Source organism: Acomys minous, assembly GCF_964271855.1.
Source record: "Acomys minous genome assembly, chromosome: 13".
Classification (NCBI taxonomy): Eukaryota; Metazoa; Chordata; class Mammalia; order Rodentia; family Muridae; genus Acomys; species Acomys minous.
The window spans coordinates 104,913,337-104,928,563 of NC_140495.1; the positions used below are offsets into that span (position 1 = coordinate 104,913,337).

Sequence of the window (15,227 nt, forward strand, 5' to 3'; positions counted from 1 at the left end):
GTCAACAGCAGGGCACGCGGCGACTGGTGTGAGTGAGGCGGTTACTAGAGGGAACCTAAGACAGAAGTGCTTCACATGGCGCTGGCTGCAGGCCTTCCCCAGGACATAGGCATGGAACCCGGGCCTCACTCAGTAGCAGGAACACTGACTTGAGAACCAGCGTGTCACCACACTTTTTAATGCTGTCTCCAGTGCACACCTCCAGCACAACCTCCAGGGGCATGCAGATGGCTTTGGCACTGTCCTTCCTCCCATGGCCTGTCACCTGGCCCCGTGCAACCTGGCCGTCCCAGTGATCCCCAAGGAGAGACAAACCTGAAGCAAAAGGCCTGAGTCTGCCTTACTCTTGACCAACAACAGCCCAGTAAGGCCATGTCCTGGCCCCCAGGCTGGGGTCTCAATGCATGCTGTGTCCACAGGCACACGACAGTGTCCCAAAGAGAGGTGGTGGCAACAGCCAGGCCTTCCTGCCATGGCCTTGTCACCTCAGACACAGGAACCTCCTGCATACCCTCAACAGTGCAAGTGTGTGAGGTGGAAGTACAGAGCGCCAACCCACGGTCACCTGGAAGGCTCTTTTGCAAGGGTTCTCAGATGCACACACTTAAGTTAATAAAAATATACACATCACCCAGGAAGTAGCATCTACCACCTCCACATAGAAGTCCAAACAAAGGGCAGAAGCAGCCATGTGCTGTAAGGACCTGTAGTTTTATTTTGTGGGCAGCCGAAGGTGTAAATATAGGTTTTGTTTTCCTTACTTTCAGGGAGGGAGGCTGAGACGGGGGTCTTACGCTGGGACCCAGGCTGGACTCAATCTCTTAACCCTCTGGCTAGGGTCAGGTATAGCCACTGCCCACAGTACATGTGAACCTTTGAGTCTTAATGAACTTCTGGTGTGCAGGCAGTGGCTCTGAGGCAGGAGTGTTCTTGAAGGCCAGCACTAAAGAAAGGCTCCATCCTGCCCCAGGTGCAGGAGGAAGGCTGGCCGGCTTGGGCTGTGTACCTTACTTCTCACTGGGCAATGCCTGTTTCCTCTTCCGCTTTAGTTGCTGGACGCCAGCCCCCTTTGCTCTAGCATTAGGCTTCCTCCTCTTCCCAGGACGCCCTCTTTGGCCAGCCTTCTCATCCGTCCTCCCACTTCTCTTCCTCTTTATCCCTGGGCTAGGATCCGCACTTGAGGCTTCTGTCTCGCTTCCTGCTGTGGACACAGTGAGGCTTGTGAGCAAGCTGCTTGGGCAATACAGTGGGTTCCATTCACCCAACTCTGCAACTATGGTGTCAGCATTAGGGACAGTACCAGACATGGCTGCTGACCAGCGAGCAGCCATGTTATGTGGGCAGTGGATATCAGAGAGAGCTGGACTCAAGGACCAAGTCCCCAGGAAGATCAGGCAGAGCTCAGGATAAAGAGCCCAGACATGAATCGGAGTGAGAAGAGGGTGCAGGAAGGGAGGCAGAGATGGCTATCCGACAAGTGGCCAGAGCCTGTACCCCTAGGCCAGCAAACATAACTCAACCTGCCCTGTCAGATCTGGAAGACTGAGGCTGGAGCCAGGCCTAGGGCAGGCCGGGGAGAAGGCTGCAGCTGGGACCAATATGGATGGACCTCAGTGAGGAGCTAGCTGGACAGAGATGGTAAACCCAGTGACCCTTCACAGCGCAGATCCTAGGTTAGCACATGAAAAACCTATCTCAGGGCAAGGCCACCAACAACGTACGGCAGGCCCTGGACAGTCTTTAGCAAGAGTGCTGCAAGCTAGGACACACACCAGGAAGGCCACGGGGTAGAGGTCCAGAAAGCAACAGTGCTGAGTGGTGAGGCTCTGGACCACTAAAGGACAGAGAAGGACAGAGGGGGCTCCGATCAAAGAGTGCAAGAGGCCAGAGAGAGGTAGTCTAGTCCGAGCACTGGAGGACTTCCAACTAAAAAAGAGAAGAGTGGAGAGTGACGGGGTCCCCAGGCCAGGAGCACCGAGGGCAGGGAGGGAGCCTAAGAAAAGGCAGCACCACCAGTAAGGGAGACAAGAAGTGTGAGGCAGCCCACATGTTAACCACCGCCCAGGGACCTACCTTTATCATTCTGTGGCTCCAATCTGGGCAAACGTTTCTTTTTCTTCTTCCTCTCCCGCCTCCCTTCTAGCAGCTTCTTGCAGGCCTTTTCAGAGATTTCATTTTCAGGGAAAGTGCCTGAGAAGCAGGTGACAGTCAGGGTGTGGAGGGAATGCATCATCTCCATTCTGCAAGGCCTGCTCTCATACGAGACTCAACATGTTTGCAATGACTAAGCTGCTGAGACCCACGTTAGGGGTGGACACAGACCCAGCTCAGAAGCAAGGAAACACGGAGAGGCAGTCTGTGGCACGTGTACAGTGCCGCGGTCTCTTCCTCACACAGGCTATTCGGCTAAAGTGTATGAGGCTGCACATGCACGGTGGTAACTCATGTTCGGTTCTGCACTGGGTTCCTGGGCACACACCCATCACATGCACAGCACACACACTCTAGTGTGAACCTCATCTAGAAATACTGGCATAAGTTTACGGCCCACACGAAGCATCAAGGTACATTCTGGTGAGGGAAGAGAGGCTGGCTCCCTAGCAAGCCAGAACAGGACAGTGAAAGGTCACAAGGCCTCCCAGGACCAGGACTGGCAAAGAAGTCTGTGCAGCACTGTGCAAGCACAGAGAGGCAGTGAGTGCTGGGGCCTTTGCCTGCCCTTCCCCCACCACGTCACAGACCGCTGCAGGGGCTTCTCTCATGCCTCAGGGGTGGCTGCGGACTCCTCCACAGGCACTGGCTCTTCGTGTGTGTGTGTGTGTGTGTGTGTGTGTGTGTGTGTGTGTGTGTGTGTGAGAGAGAGAGAGAGAGAGAGACCATCTTAGTGCCCCCCAGATCCTCACCTCCAGCCAGATCCCGCAACCTGAAAGAATAACAGACAACATTAGCTCTGGCTGTGGCTCTGTCCTCAGGGGACTGTCTTAGTGAGACGCCTTCCTAAGGTCTGATGTCCACCTTGTTTTTAACAAAATCTCAACTTTCGATTTTAATAATACAGACTCAGAAGCTGATGCAGGGGTTCACTGACTTTCCCCCTCCAACGACATACCAGAAAGAATCCCCCTCTCCCACACCACCTCAAAAAACCTCCTTCAAACCCCCTCCCTTCTACTTCCTGTGTGTCTCCTTTAGTTGTCCTCCTGACTTTCTCTTCCTCTCTATGGCTTTTTTCCTTAACAATCCTATGTTCACTTCCTGTCAACTGGTTGCCTGCTCCATCTCTTGACCTGTGGTTGACTTTATTTAATCCTGTTTACAGTGTTCAAGCAGAAAGTGCTTGGACTAAAGATGTGTGCTATGGCTGGGCTACACCACAATTAAAAAGTTTTTTCCCAGTGAATAACACAATCTTGGGGTTCAGAATGTGATCAAACATCCTGTAATACTCTCTGGCTCAGGCCACTTCACATGGTAACACACAGGAAAGGCAGTGGGGTGGGGCTGGGTGGTAAGCAAACAGCTGACTTCCATGAAGGACGCAGCAGGGGTGAGGCCAGGCCTCTTGACTTACTTTTGGATCACTTTGTATAGGCGCTTCCTGTTCTGAGAAGGGGTGCTCTGCCTACTGGCGAGCTGGAACAGTCTGTTAGCAACTGCCTCATAGTCAAACTGTTACAAAAAGAAGGGAAAAGCACAGGGGCCAGTCAGCATCCACATGCCAGAGCACAGCCCGCACCTCCTGGGCTTGGCCAACACTGGCATTCTCGGCTCAGACACAAGAGCAGACCCAGCCCACTCAGCACTTAGCAGCCAAGCCAGCTGACAGAAACTGCCACCCCACAGGCACCAGCGCTGCTCAGGGCTGCACAGCCCCAAAGAAGCACCAGATTTCAGAAGGCAGCCTCTAACTCCATTTCACTTTCTTTCTGAGACAGGGTCTTACTGTGTGGCTGCCCTTAAAGTCCCCTTTAGCTTCAAACTCCTTACAAGCCATAGCAGACAGGAAAGAATGCTTACTGACATCTGACCTTTGCAATGCACCTGACCCCATTCCCTGAGCTGACTCGGAGCTATAACCCAAACGCAAACCATAAGCCTGTGCCACCCTGTTCAAGGCCAGCACCCTAATGGCAGGGTCAGACTACTTACTCAAAACAAAAGGTGTGCCACAGAGGGGCAGCAGAGTTGGCTTAGTCCTTGCATCAACCTCCCAGCACCTACCAAGAGCTGCCCAGCTGTCCATCAACCATCCTCCCCCTAAAGCCAACCTCCATAAAGGTTATCTGCACATCCCTGTTACTGACCACTTCCTGGCTGTGGGGCCAGAGGGTAAAGGCCAACCTTGTAGCCCAAACATTGATGTTTACCTGGAGTACAGGGCCAGTGTTTTCCTCGTCATCCCATGCCTGCTCCTTGACTGCCTCAGGGTCAGCCCTATGTGTGGAGCCTAAAAACAAAATGGAGCCTGAACTCAAGGTACCATGCCTGGTGTAGGGGTGCCTCAATACCAACAGCACGGCACTGAGGACCCTCTTGGTCATGCAATGGCACAAGCTGGGGAGGGCACAAGCAGCTGGTCTCCAAGGGAGTGAAGAGATGAGGAAACCTTCAGGAGATGGGTGTAAGTCAAGAGGCACCTTGGGCAGCAAAGGCAGACTCAGGTGTCCCAGCAGCGGGTTAGGCCAGGGACCACTGAAGCCATGCTTAGCTCAGCTTGGGACACTGGGCTCAGCTGTGTCTCAGAACTCTGGCAGCAGTGCCTTGTTGGTGGGGAGCGGAATTGAGATAGGGCCTTGTTACGTCAGCTCTAGCTGGCCTTAAACTTGGGCAATCCTCCCACAACCCTCTCAGCATGGCCTTTAGGTGAGGGGCTGCTGGACATTAGTGCTCTGGGACACTGGTGCCAAGAACAACAGCTGCAGGATGATTTTCTGAGCCACAAGCAGAGACCAATGGGCCTCGCCAAAAGAGGGCAGTTAAGAGAAAGATGGGAAGGCACACAGGATGCCCAGGAGGTGTGTCAGCTGACCCACTAGAAGGAAGCTACCAGCGCTGGCAACAAAGCTGAAAGGGGACACCAGTAGTGCAGAGAACCCCCTCTCTGAGAACCCATGACCACAGCATCAAGACAAAGTTAGGCTAGACTCACTGCTACCAGAAGCCTGGGCCACCCCAAAGCCCTTCAGGGGCCATTTATAAGCAGAATGTGCAGTCTACTCACTTGTCCCTCCCTGCAATTAGACACAGACTGACTGGAGGGCAGGGACAGGACAGGACTGATGGGAACAGGGAATCGCAGGTGAAGGAGAAGGTGAGGGCTTGGGCACGACTGAGGTTAGAACGTGCATATGGCCTAAGCTCCATTCCCAACACCACCCCAAATAGAAACAAAACCTGGGTAGATGCTGTCCTGTGAAAGGGGGGTCAGGGCACCTCACAGGACGCAGGGGGCATTACAGGCTTAGACAGGAGCTCCAGGAACTGAGTCAGCAGTCAAGTTCTGAGACAGCTTTAGGAGAGGAGCCTAGCATATATTTTATGCCATGCAATAAGGGACTCTGGAGAGAAGAGCCAGGACAACTAGACCAACCCAGCAAGAGCCCTGGGATCAGCCTCGGCTGGGCCAGGGCTCCTCACCTGCAGGCAGATTCCTGGGCGGTGTGTCCTGCAGCTCCTGCTCACCCTCTGATGACTCGGCATCATCACCTGACACTTCACCCTCCCCAGACTGTGCGTCCAATTCATTCATCAGGTCTTCAATGGCCAAAGGAGCCTGCTCCACAATCGTCTCCAAGATGCTCCGAGTGATCTTATGCAAAACTAAGGAACTGAGGGTGAAGCAGAGGCCAGAGAGCCCATTGGTGTGGACTCTCAGACACCACGCCAATCTCACAGCATGGAGGGCCAATGGCCACAGGCTTAAGAGGAAAAAGTGAGGAAGGTCAGACCCAAGGAGCCGCCCATCACTTACTCCTTAGTTTGGGCTGCTATCCGACAGAAGGGGTCGATGAACTGCAGATTCTGGTCTGCAGTGAGCTGTGGGAAAACCAAGAGATGGGAGGGGTGTTCAGTACTGGGCACATGAGCCACAGCTCAGACCTCACCTGAGCCCCCTTACCTCTGCAGCGCCCACTTTGGTCAGCTCCTCCAGGAAGATCTCTAGGAAGTGGCTCTTCACCCCATTGGGGGCCTGGCTGTCAGGGTTCAGTATCTCGGTGGTTAGCAGCTCCAGCAACTGCTCAATCTGTCTGGAGAGAGAGAAGGAAAGAAGAGTGGTGGCCACGCGGCCCCAGGTCAGCGGTATCCCTGCTCCCTCTACATCGGCAGGAACACTCTGACCTTTCACATCCACATGCAAAGACCAGGAGGTCTGGGTCTGAGCAGCACAAAGGAATCCTGTTGGCCCAGGTTTGTGCAACACACGACAAGAGCCTGGCACGTGGCCACAAACAAAGCATGTGCGAATATACATAGGCCTTTTGCATATTCAAGACACAAGTGGAAATGTGGCCACTGAGATGCTCTGCTGGCTGCTCCTCTCTACTCAGGAAAATGTGTCAGAACAGACCAGAGGCCAAGAGGAAGGTGCACCACAAGGGCCGGGCCACAGGCCATGGCTGGCCTCCCTGACCCTGCTGTGTGGCCAGTGAGTTGGCAACATGAGGAAGCCATGCACCTGTCACTCTCCTTGGCACACAGGCCAGACTGTCTCAGAGCCCTGAGCAGCTGACAGTGCAGACTCCCTAAAAGCCTGAAACTGTGCCACATGCCATCCAAGGAGCCCCTCGACGGCTCCAGTGAATGGTCACAAACACTGGAAGGAAAAGTGACGTTGTGCCAGGCTCAGGGCAAAGCAGCCAATGGCAAGATGAGGCACAAAACCTAAAGGGAGACCAGAGTCAGGCAAGCTCCAGATACTACCACACATGGAAGCAGCAGCAACAGCGCAGCCAGGCTGTGCACACCAGACAAGCACACCGCCACCAGGCTGTGCACACCGCCGCCAGGCTGTGCACACCAGACAAGCACACCGCCGCCAGGCTGTGCACACCAGACAAGCACACCGCAGCCAGGCTGTGCACACCAGACAAGCACACCGCAGCCAGGCTCTGCACACCAGACAAGCACACCGCAGCCAGGCTGTGCACACCAGACAAGCACACCGCCTGGGCTCCGCCAGGGCCAGGGCTCTTCTGGGTGCTCTCCAAAAACAAAGTTGCACCAGCAAATCAGAGAATATTAACTAAATTTAAAATGCCACAATGAATTCTGTGTGAATCACTAGTAACCCACAACTGAGCCCTGAAATGACGCAGAGCCACGGGTCTCAAAGTCCCAATAGGGATTAAAGAAAGAAACTACTCAAAACTGAAGGCAAGAGAGCCCTGAAGCAGGGTGGCTCTGAACACCACAGCCCAGCATGCGCTCATCCTGAGGCGCCCAGTGGGCTGGGGGGAGTGGCTCTAGCTTTCGCAGGAGGTGCTCGATCTTGCAAAGTGGCCCAAGGCCAGCTCCCTGCAAGTACCGCTGACAACTGGTGCCACTCTGGTGACTCAGGCTTACAAAGTCAGCTTCTTTAATGCAGACTTTTGCTATCCTATCTAAATTTCCTTCCAGGCCTTTCTCCTTTTGCTGCCATCACCCCGACAAAAGAAAAGAAAAAGAAACACCCTAGGCAGTGCCACGTAGACACACCTGCATTGCCCTCAGAACTTCCAAATCAGCTGCCTATTAGAGTTAGAATTACTCTTCAGGTCGCTGGGCATGGTGGCACACACCTTTAATCCGGGCACTCCGGAGGCAGAAGCAGATCTCTGTGAGCTCGAGGCCAGCCTGGTCTATACAGTGAGTTACAGGGAAACCGGGGCTGTGCAGAGACACTATCTTTAAAAAAAACCAAACAATGACAAAAATTGGAGGTTTTGATGATGCCTAAGAGTTAAAAAAGAGTCAAAATATTTATTACTTTTAAAAATGTTAAATGAGGGGCTGGAGAGATGATTCAAGGGATAAGAGCAGTGGCTGCTCTTCCAGAGGTCCAGAATTCAATTCCCAGCAACCACATGGTGGCTCACAACCATCTATAATGAGATCTGGTGGCCTCTTTTGCTGTGCAGGTGTACATGCAAGCAGAACACTGTATATGTAATAAAATTTTTTTTAAAAATATGAAAACATTCAAACATTTTTGGTATTGGACTCAGGTTGACACACAGCTTGGAACCTGCTGCCCCATCTTGGACGCAGGGACACAGGTAAGCAGGCAGCACCTAGGGGTTAGCTCTCTAGACCTGAGCGTCCCAGAGAACAAGAGTAGAAGCAGAACCCCAGGTAAGCAGGCAGCACCTAGGGGTTAGCTCTCTAGACCTGAGCATCCCAGAGAACAAGAGTAGAAGCAGAACCCCAGAGGAGTGAAAGCCTACTGCTGCCACAGAAGTCACGGTCGGATGGAACACAGCCAGCCACTGCTCAGGGTCATAGGCCAGTCCACCTAAACACTGTGGTCAAAAGCAAGGGGCCTGGATGAAATATGACCACCAACAGCACAGCTGCCCATACCATATGCCTGTTAAAATGAGGCCCTTGGGGCTGGAGAGATGGCTCAGAGGTTAAGAGCATTGTCTGCTCTTCCAAAGGTCCTGAGTTCAATTCCCAGCAACCACATGGTGGCTCACAAACATCTATGAGATCTGGTGCCCACTTCTGGCATGCAGGTGTACATATAAATAAATAAATAAATGGTTAAAAATAAAAATAAAAAAGAGGCCCTTGCCTGCACATGTGTTAGGACCAGTGTACATAATTCTTCCTGACTATAGAAATGGGGGCTAGAGAGATGGCTCAGTGGTGTGGTGGCACATGCCTTTAATCCCAGCACTTGGGAAGCAGAGGCAGGAGGATTGCTGTGAGTTCAAGGCTGGCCTGGTCTACAAAGCGAGTCCAGGACAGCCAAAGCTACACAGAGAGACCCTGTCTTGAAAAACAAAACAAAAACAAAGAAACAAAATAAGAGCACTGCCTGCTTTTTCAAAGGACCCGGGTTCAATTCCCAGCACCCACACGGCAGCTCACTACTGTCTGCAACTCCAAGATCTGAGACCCCCCACACCAATGCACATAAATTAAAATTAAGTATTTTTTAAAAAATGAGTGGGATAGCACAGTTCAGAGAAGACAGCACCATCTGAACCATTTTACTTTACAAAACTATCTTGACTCAGCACCATTTGTGGTACCAAGTAACACATAGGCTACCTCCCTATAACAAAGAATCACAAGAGAAAATCAGAGCTCAGGAGGAGCCAGAGGACGCAGGTCCCTGACCTAACCTGCCTGTAGGATCTGACTCTCAGTGTGGACCCACCTTTCTTCCCATCCTTGGGTTTTCACAGCTTTCAGTGACTCGCTCAGGACCATCCTCATGAGCTTAGACACAAAAGAAAATCACGTTAGCAGGAGACCAGTCAACATGTCACCAAGTTCCCCCGTGTCCCAGAAGCCCCATGAAGTAAGGCCTCAGTCAGCTGCATGACTGGGCGGAGTGCTGCAGACAGGAAGGATATTGGTGGCCATGACACTTTATGCCCTCAGGACCCTGGGCCTGGACACCAAAGCTCTGCCCTTGGCTCTTGAGCAACAGAAAGGCAGGCTTACCTGAGTGGGAACTATAAACTGGAGTTAGCACAGTGGTCAGGGCATGCATTGGGCTCCTCCCAAGGGAGGCAGAGTCACTTCTCCCAAGCTCTCCTTTCCCCAGCAGAGAGTGAGACACAGGCAAACTCCACTCTGAACCACTGCAACATTAGTCAAGGCTCAGCAGCCTTTCCATGGCGGCCCACTCCCCCTTGACATGGTTCAGCGTTTTAGGCAGTTTTCTTGGCTTTAGATCTTAAAATAATATGCCTACTGTGGATCCAGGTCACAGTAAAAAGACAACGAAGGATACATGGGACCCAAGAGCCACTGGGAAAAGAGCACACCAGAGGCCTGATGTCACACCTGGGGACAACACAGGATTGACTCTTGTGCCTACCTAAACTGCCACTGAGAAAGTAGGCCCTGCCACAAGCTGAGCCGCTAGACTTGGTCACACACAACACATAGATGAAATAGGCCTTGAAGGCTGGCGAGACGGCTCCGTGGTTAAGAGCGCTTACTGCTCTTCGAGAGGACCCTGGTTCAGTTCCCAGCACCTGCATGGTGGTTTACAACCATCTGTAATTGTAGTTCCGGAGGCCCTTAATGCCTTCTTCTGACATGCAGGGGCAGCCGGCGCACAGACACACAAGCAAAACTCATACACAAAAAAACTTTTTAATCTTTTCTTAAAATGGGCCTTGGAAAGCAACACATTGGCTGAAAGGAGCACAACACAGAGAAGAAAGAAAACCCAGAGCCATCCTCAGCCAAAAGAGGATCTCTACAGACAGGGAGGACTAAGGCCAGGCTCCTGCTTTACCTCCTACTAACCCTTGAGATGGGGCGTGTCAAGCTAGAGTAGTGCTGCAGCCACATACATCCCAAACCAGCCCTTGCGGACTCCTCCGCCCCAGGGTGCCTCACTGCACAACCTGGGGCCACACTTGCCTCACCATGTAGAACTTGTCCAGGCGCAGTCTGTCGATGCCCACCCACTCTCGGATCATGGTCTGCCAGAACGCCCGCAGGAACAGGTGCTCTAGGAGAAAGCACACACACACACACACATGAATCCTGGAGCCAAGTAGGGGTGGGGACAGCACGCCCACAGAAGTCCCTCCCGGGCAGCCCTGGAGCTCAGAAGTGAGGCTTCCCAGGCTCCAGAGAAAACACCTCAAGTCAAGCTGTCACTCTGATGTCTGCACAAACGCACAAAGAGGAAGCAAGGGTCTGGGAAAAGGAGTGACTACTGGGGACACATTCTCCCCAGGCCTTTGTCCCTACCTTGGCTTGGACTAAGGCCCTCTCTCGACACCCAAGCTAGACCTTTAGCAAGGAGTCACTGAAGCAGAGCTGTAGGCAGATGTCTGGCACTTGCCTAGCTAGATGCACTAACCCTGCAGGTAATAGATGAGGCAGACACAGGATGCAGTCTGAACTGTGTCCCCAAAAATCTTATGGAGAAGGTCTAAACCTCTGGTACTTTAAAAGGTCACCAGACAGAACAGAGGGGTCGTGCTCAGGGCACTAGAGCAGGTCTTGAGTGGACCCTATCCAATCTCACTCAATCAGAGAAGGCGACACATGTATGACAAGGAGGAACCAGCCCTGGGAAACCCCAGAACTGGAAGCCAGGGAGGGCAACTCCTCTTCTCTACAAGATCCACCCCAGCAAAGGGCTGCTCAGATGGCTCCGTCACGGTGGCCTGGTCACTAGAGCACCAAGTGATCACTTCAGCTTTGTACTTAGCAAAGCAAGTCTCCTGCCAGTTCTGAGAGCTGGGTGCACAGAGCCACTCTCTCCTGACCCCATGACACACATCTGTGATGCTAGTGCCCAGGGAAACTGAAGGAAGATCCCAAGTTCAAGGCCAGCCTGAGCTACACAGTAAGAACCTGTCTCCAAAGAGAGGAGGGCGGAGGGATTCTCCCAAACCAGGAAATGTGCTATGTCCCCTCACTGTGCCAACTTCTGCCCAGCTCGCTGAGGACACGGGCACGCATCTCCAGCTCCTCTGTCAGGACTGCCTCAGAGCAGTACAAAGAGGCTGGAGCCAAGGCCTGAGACCCAGGATTTTTAAAGGCTGCCTAGGTGATTCCAACAAACAGGCAGGATGTGGGATTTGGTCGGAAAATGAAAGAGCTAGGAAACACACTAAGACAGCGATTCTCAACCTGTGGGTTATGACCCCTTTGGAAGTCAAATGACTTTTCAAGGGGGGTCACCTTAGGACCACTGGAAAACATATTTACACTACAATTCATACCAGCAGCAGAATTAGTTATGAAGTAGCAATTAAAATAATTTTATGGGGCTGGAGAGATGGCTCAGCAGTTAAGAGCACTGTCTGCTCTTCCAGAGGTTGTGAGTTCAATTCCCAGCACCCACGTGGTGGCTCACAACCATCTATACCCTCTAATCTCCTCTTCTGGCCTGCAGATATACATGTAGATAGAGCTCTCATATACAGAAAAATAAAATTTTTTTTTTTGTTTGTTTTTTTTTTTGGTTTTTCGAGACAGGGTCTCTCTGTGTAGCCTTGGCTGTCCTGGACTCCCTTTGTAGACCAGGCTGACCTCGAACTCACAGCGATCCGCCCGCCTCTGCCTCCCGAGTGCTGGGATTAAAGGCGTGCGCCACCACGCCCGGCTCAGAAAAATAAAATTTTAAAAATTAAAAAAAAAAAATAATTTTTTGGTTGGGGGTCACCACAGCAGGAACGACTGTATTAAAGGGCCGCAGCATTGGGAGGGTTGGAAAGCACTGCACTAAGAGAATGAGTGTCATGACTACCAGCTAACACTATGGGATGGCGACACCAGGCTGGAGCCTGCGTGCTGTACCTCTCCTTTCACTCTTGAGCCATGGCTGTTTGGTAGAGTGAGTGTGTTCAGGCTGAGCACTGGGCCCTGTTCCATACCACAAGCACCCGCACAGCCACCTCCCTGTAGCTTGAGGTCTGAGAACACATTGCTGCATTGGTCTCTCTGAATCTCAGATGCTGGTGTTGACAGGGACGGGCCTGGCTTCAGTGTTGTACTCACGTGCCTCTGTGGTCTGAAAAGCATGGATGAGCTGGGAAATGGTCCTTCCTAGTTCTTCCTGTGAGAGAAATAGGAAGCACACCTCAGGCCCTGAAGTGCTGTGCTCGGACAGCAAACACAACCAAGGCCCACTCACCTCACACAAACAACCAGCTGCTAGTTGGCCTTCAAGTTTTGCCTGGCTCCTTGCTACAAAAGGCCTACTCTGTGGAAACCATCAGACTTAGCAGGAGTCAGAACTGGCCTCACTGAGGCAGCAGCCTTGCAGGGACATGGAGGTGTAGAGGTTGGTCTGGAGCTACTATGTATCCAAGGGTTAACTGTCTGTCCCCCAAGATCTTTGCTGTCTTAAGAGCACAACCTCACATATACCAAGTATGCTGTGTAACATTGCCTCCCAAGTTATCCCTGATTGGCCAATATAGTTGCCTGCACCTGGCTGGACAGACGAGAAGAAGGTGGAGCTAAGGTTGATGGGCTTGGGACCCCAGAAGGATGTGGGGCAGAGGGAGAAAGGAGGCCACCATGGGTTAGCGTGAGCTAGAAGCACGGGGCCTGGAGGATCTTGCTTCGAGGACTGGCGCGATGAAGCAGATGCAGCCCAAGTGAAGCACATGCAAGTGTTTATGGGATGTGCATGGGAAGCAGCCCAGACAGGAACAATTGAAGCCAGTGACATGGGACGTGTGGCTGTGAGATAACAAGGTGGCCGAGGGGCTTTATGTCTGCCCAGCCCTAGTGTTTAAGGCTATCAGTAACCTAGCAGGTCTCTGTGTCGGATATTCGTGTAATAGTGGGTTAAGAAATGACTACTGCATTGATAATCATATGGGCCAGGTGTGGTGGCGCACACCTTTAATCCCAGCACTCTGAGAGGCAAAGGCAGGCAGATCTCTGTGAGTTCAAGGCCAGCCTGGTCTACAAAAGCAAGTCCAGGACAGCCAAGGCTACACAAAGAAACCCTATTTCCAAAAATAAAAAAAATTTTAAAAAGGACAATATTAATTACTACTACTACTACATGGTGAGTACCAAGATGGAAAGGGAGTAAGCAGACACACAAATCACTCACTATCTTTCTGTCTCTTGGTATTAAGCCCTGCCCAGTGCACTGGCTAAGCCTCCTAAGGTAGCTTAACAAAGAGACAGCTGTTTTCAGCAGGATTCTGCCCTTATTTCTACTGTAACAGGACTAAGTTTCCAACCAAAGCAGGGAAAAATGTGAGACCATCAACTTCAGTCCGCTTTGTGGATGACAAGGTTTGCCACCATGTCACCAAGATGCTCAAGCCAGGCACACAGAACAAGAGATGTAAGTTGAGTGACTCGACCCAGTGTCTCCGGCCATGTTGGGGGGCAGGGGGGATAAACACCTGCCCATCAGTCCACCATCTACTCCTGCCCATGTTCTGTAGAGACCGTCCCATGTACGCACCTGCTGGAGCGGCCTGTCCTGCATCCACATGCAGTAAAACAGTCCTTTCCACACCTTCAGGAGCTCATCTGGAGTAAAGGCACCTGCATCACAAGAGCAACAGTGAGGCTCGGTGGACACTGGGACCCACCTTTCCTTGCCAGGAAGGAAGTTCGACTGCCTGAATTACTCCAGAATCAATTATTGTGCAGGAAGTGGGCAGGGAGCCCTTCCCCCAAAACATTTGCCAACACAACTGCCATCCCTGTGTCGGGAGGAGCTCCCCTAGTAGCTTCGTGCACCAGCCAAACGACAGGGTTAGTCCCACAAGGTTAAAACTCAGAACCTCAACACTTTTTGGACTGAGTGGTGACCCATAGTTGATGCAGTGATAATTTAATTAAGCCAGTCAATGTAGCTTTCCTATTACATCTCACAGATCAAACGGTGAAAGTTAAGTTTCTTATTGAGGTTAGCAAAGGACAACACCGTCATTCGGTGAGGCGATTTCCCAAATTGCGGTTCTCGGAACGTGGAAAACCGCCCTGTAGCGCTTCCTAAAGCATATGGCCATGAACTCAGCCAAACCCCTGCTCAGAGAATCTAGAATCTGCAACTGTGAAGGGATATCCAGGAGATGCTGAGGCTGCTGACGGGGGGTGGGTGGGGAGGGTGTCGCTCTCTGAGGACCAGAAGCATAGAAACCACTCAACAAAAGGCACGTTCCTGGGAAACTCGACGACACTCCGTCAAGTACGCAGAACACTGGTAAGGGCCGGCGAAGAGCACCAGGAGGCTACAGAAGAATTGGGAAAGCGCGCATTCCGACGGGGACGGCCAGAGCCAGGAGAACCGCGGGAGCACACGGCGTGGGTTCCGAGCCCGCTCGCCCGCGTACCTGAGGCCCGCTGCGACCTGGCCACGATGTACTTCCGCAGCTTCCGCACCGCGCGGTCCCGAGTCACCTGCTCATTGCCCGCCAAGCGCTGCGCCAGCTGGATCTCCGGGGGGAGCGGCACGCCAGGAACCATGGTGAAGACCCTCACAACACGCACTCCCCGCTTCCGCTGGGGCGCTCCAGTGACGACACGCGCGCGTCACGCCTGCGCGACCCCACTGCCAACGTCAA

The 15,227-nt window shown here is 52.5% G+C and overlaps 1 protein-coding gene across 2 annotated transcripts; it reads right to left on the minus strand.

The window, feature by feature from the left end:
- Positions 1–692: 692 nt before the first annotated feature.
- RRP1 (ribosomal RNA processing 1) lies at positions 693–15,227 on the minus strand. 2 transcript variants are annotated; one of them, XM_084752473.1, is made up of 13 exons: positions 14,997–15,227; positions 14,120–14,202; positions 12,685–12,742; positions 10,593–10,678; positions 9,365–9,426; positions 6,119–6,248; positions 5,972–6,036; positions 5,638–5,828; positions 4,368–4,447; positions 3,572–3,669; positions 2,904–2,923; positions 2,074–2,190; positions 693–1,198 (listed from the first exon to the last, which is right to left on the minus strand). In XM_084752473.1, the coding sequence occupies exons 1-13, from the start codon at positions 15,127–15,129 to the stop codon at positions 1,008–1,010; spliced, it is 1,314 nt and encodes a 437-aa protein (XP_084608599.1). In that variant the 5' UTR covers positions 15,130–15,227; the 3' UTR covers positions 693–1,007. The 2 variants fall into 2 exon arrangements, with proteins under 2 accessions (XP_084608599.1, XP_084608598.1); XM_084752472.1 differs by having other exon boundaries at positions 693–1,201; positions 14,997–15,225.

What these genes read in the sequence shown, in the direction of transcription:
- RRP1 (XM_084752472.1), bottom strand. Translation starts at nt 15,129, where the DNA reads ATGGTTCCTGGCGTGCCGCTCCCCCCGGAGATCCAGCTGGCGCAGCGC. An exon ending in CCAAAGTGGGCGCTGCAGAG is followed by an intron (nt 6,037 to 6,118) that starts GTAAGGGGGCTC and finishes GTTTTCCCACAG; the next exon opens with CTCACTGCAGACCAGAATCT. An exon ending in ATAGCAGCCCAAACTAAGGA is followed by an intron (nt 5,829 to 5,971) that starts GTAAGTGATGGG and finishes CTTCACCCTCAG; the next exon opens with TTCCTTAGTTTTGCATAAGA.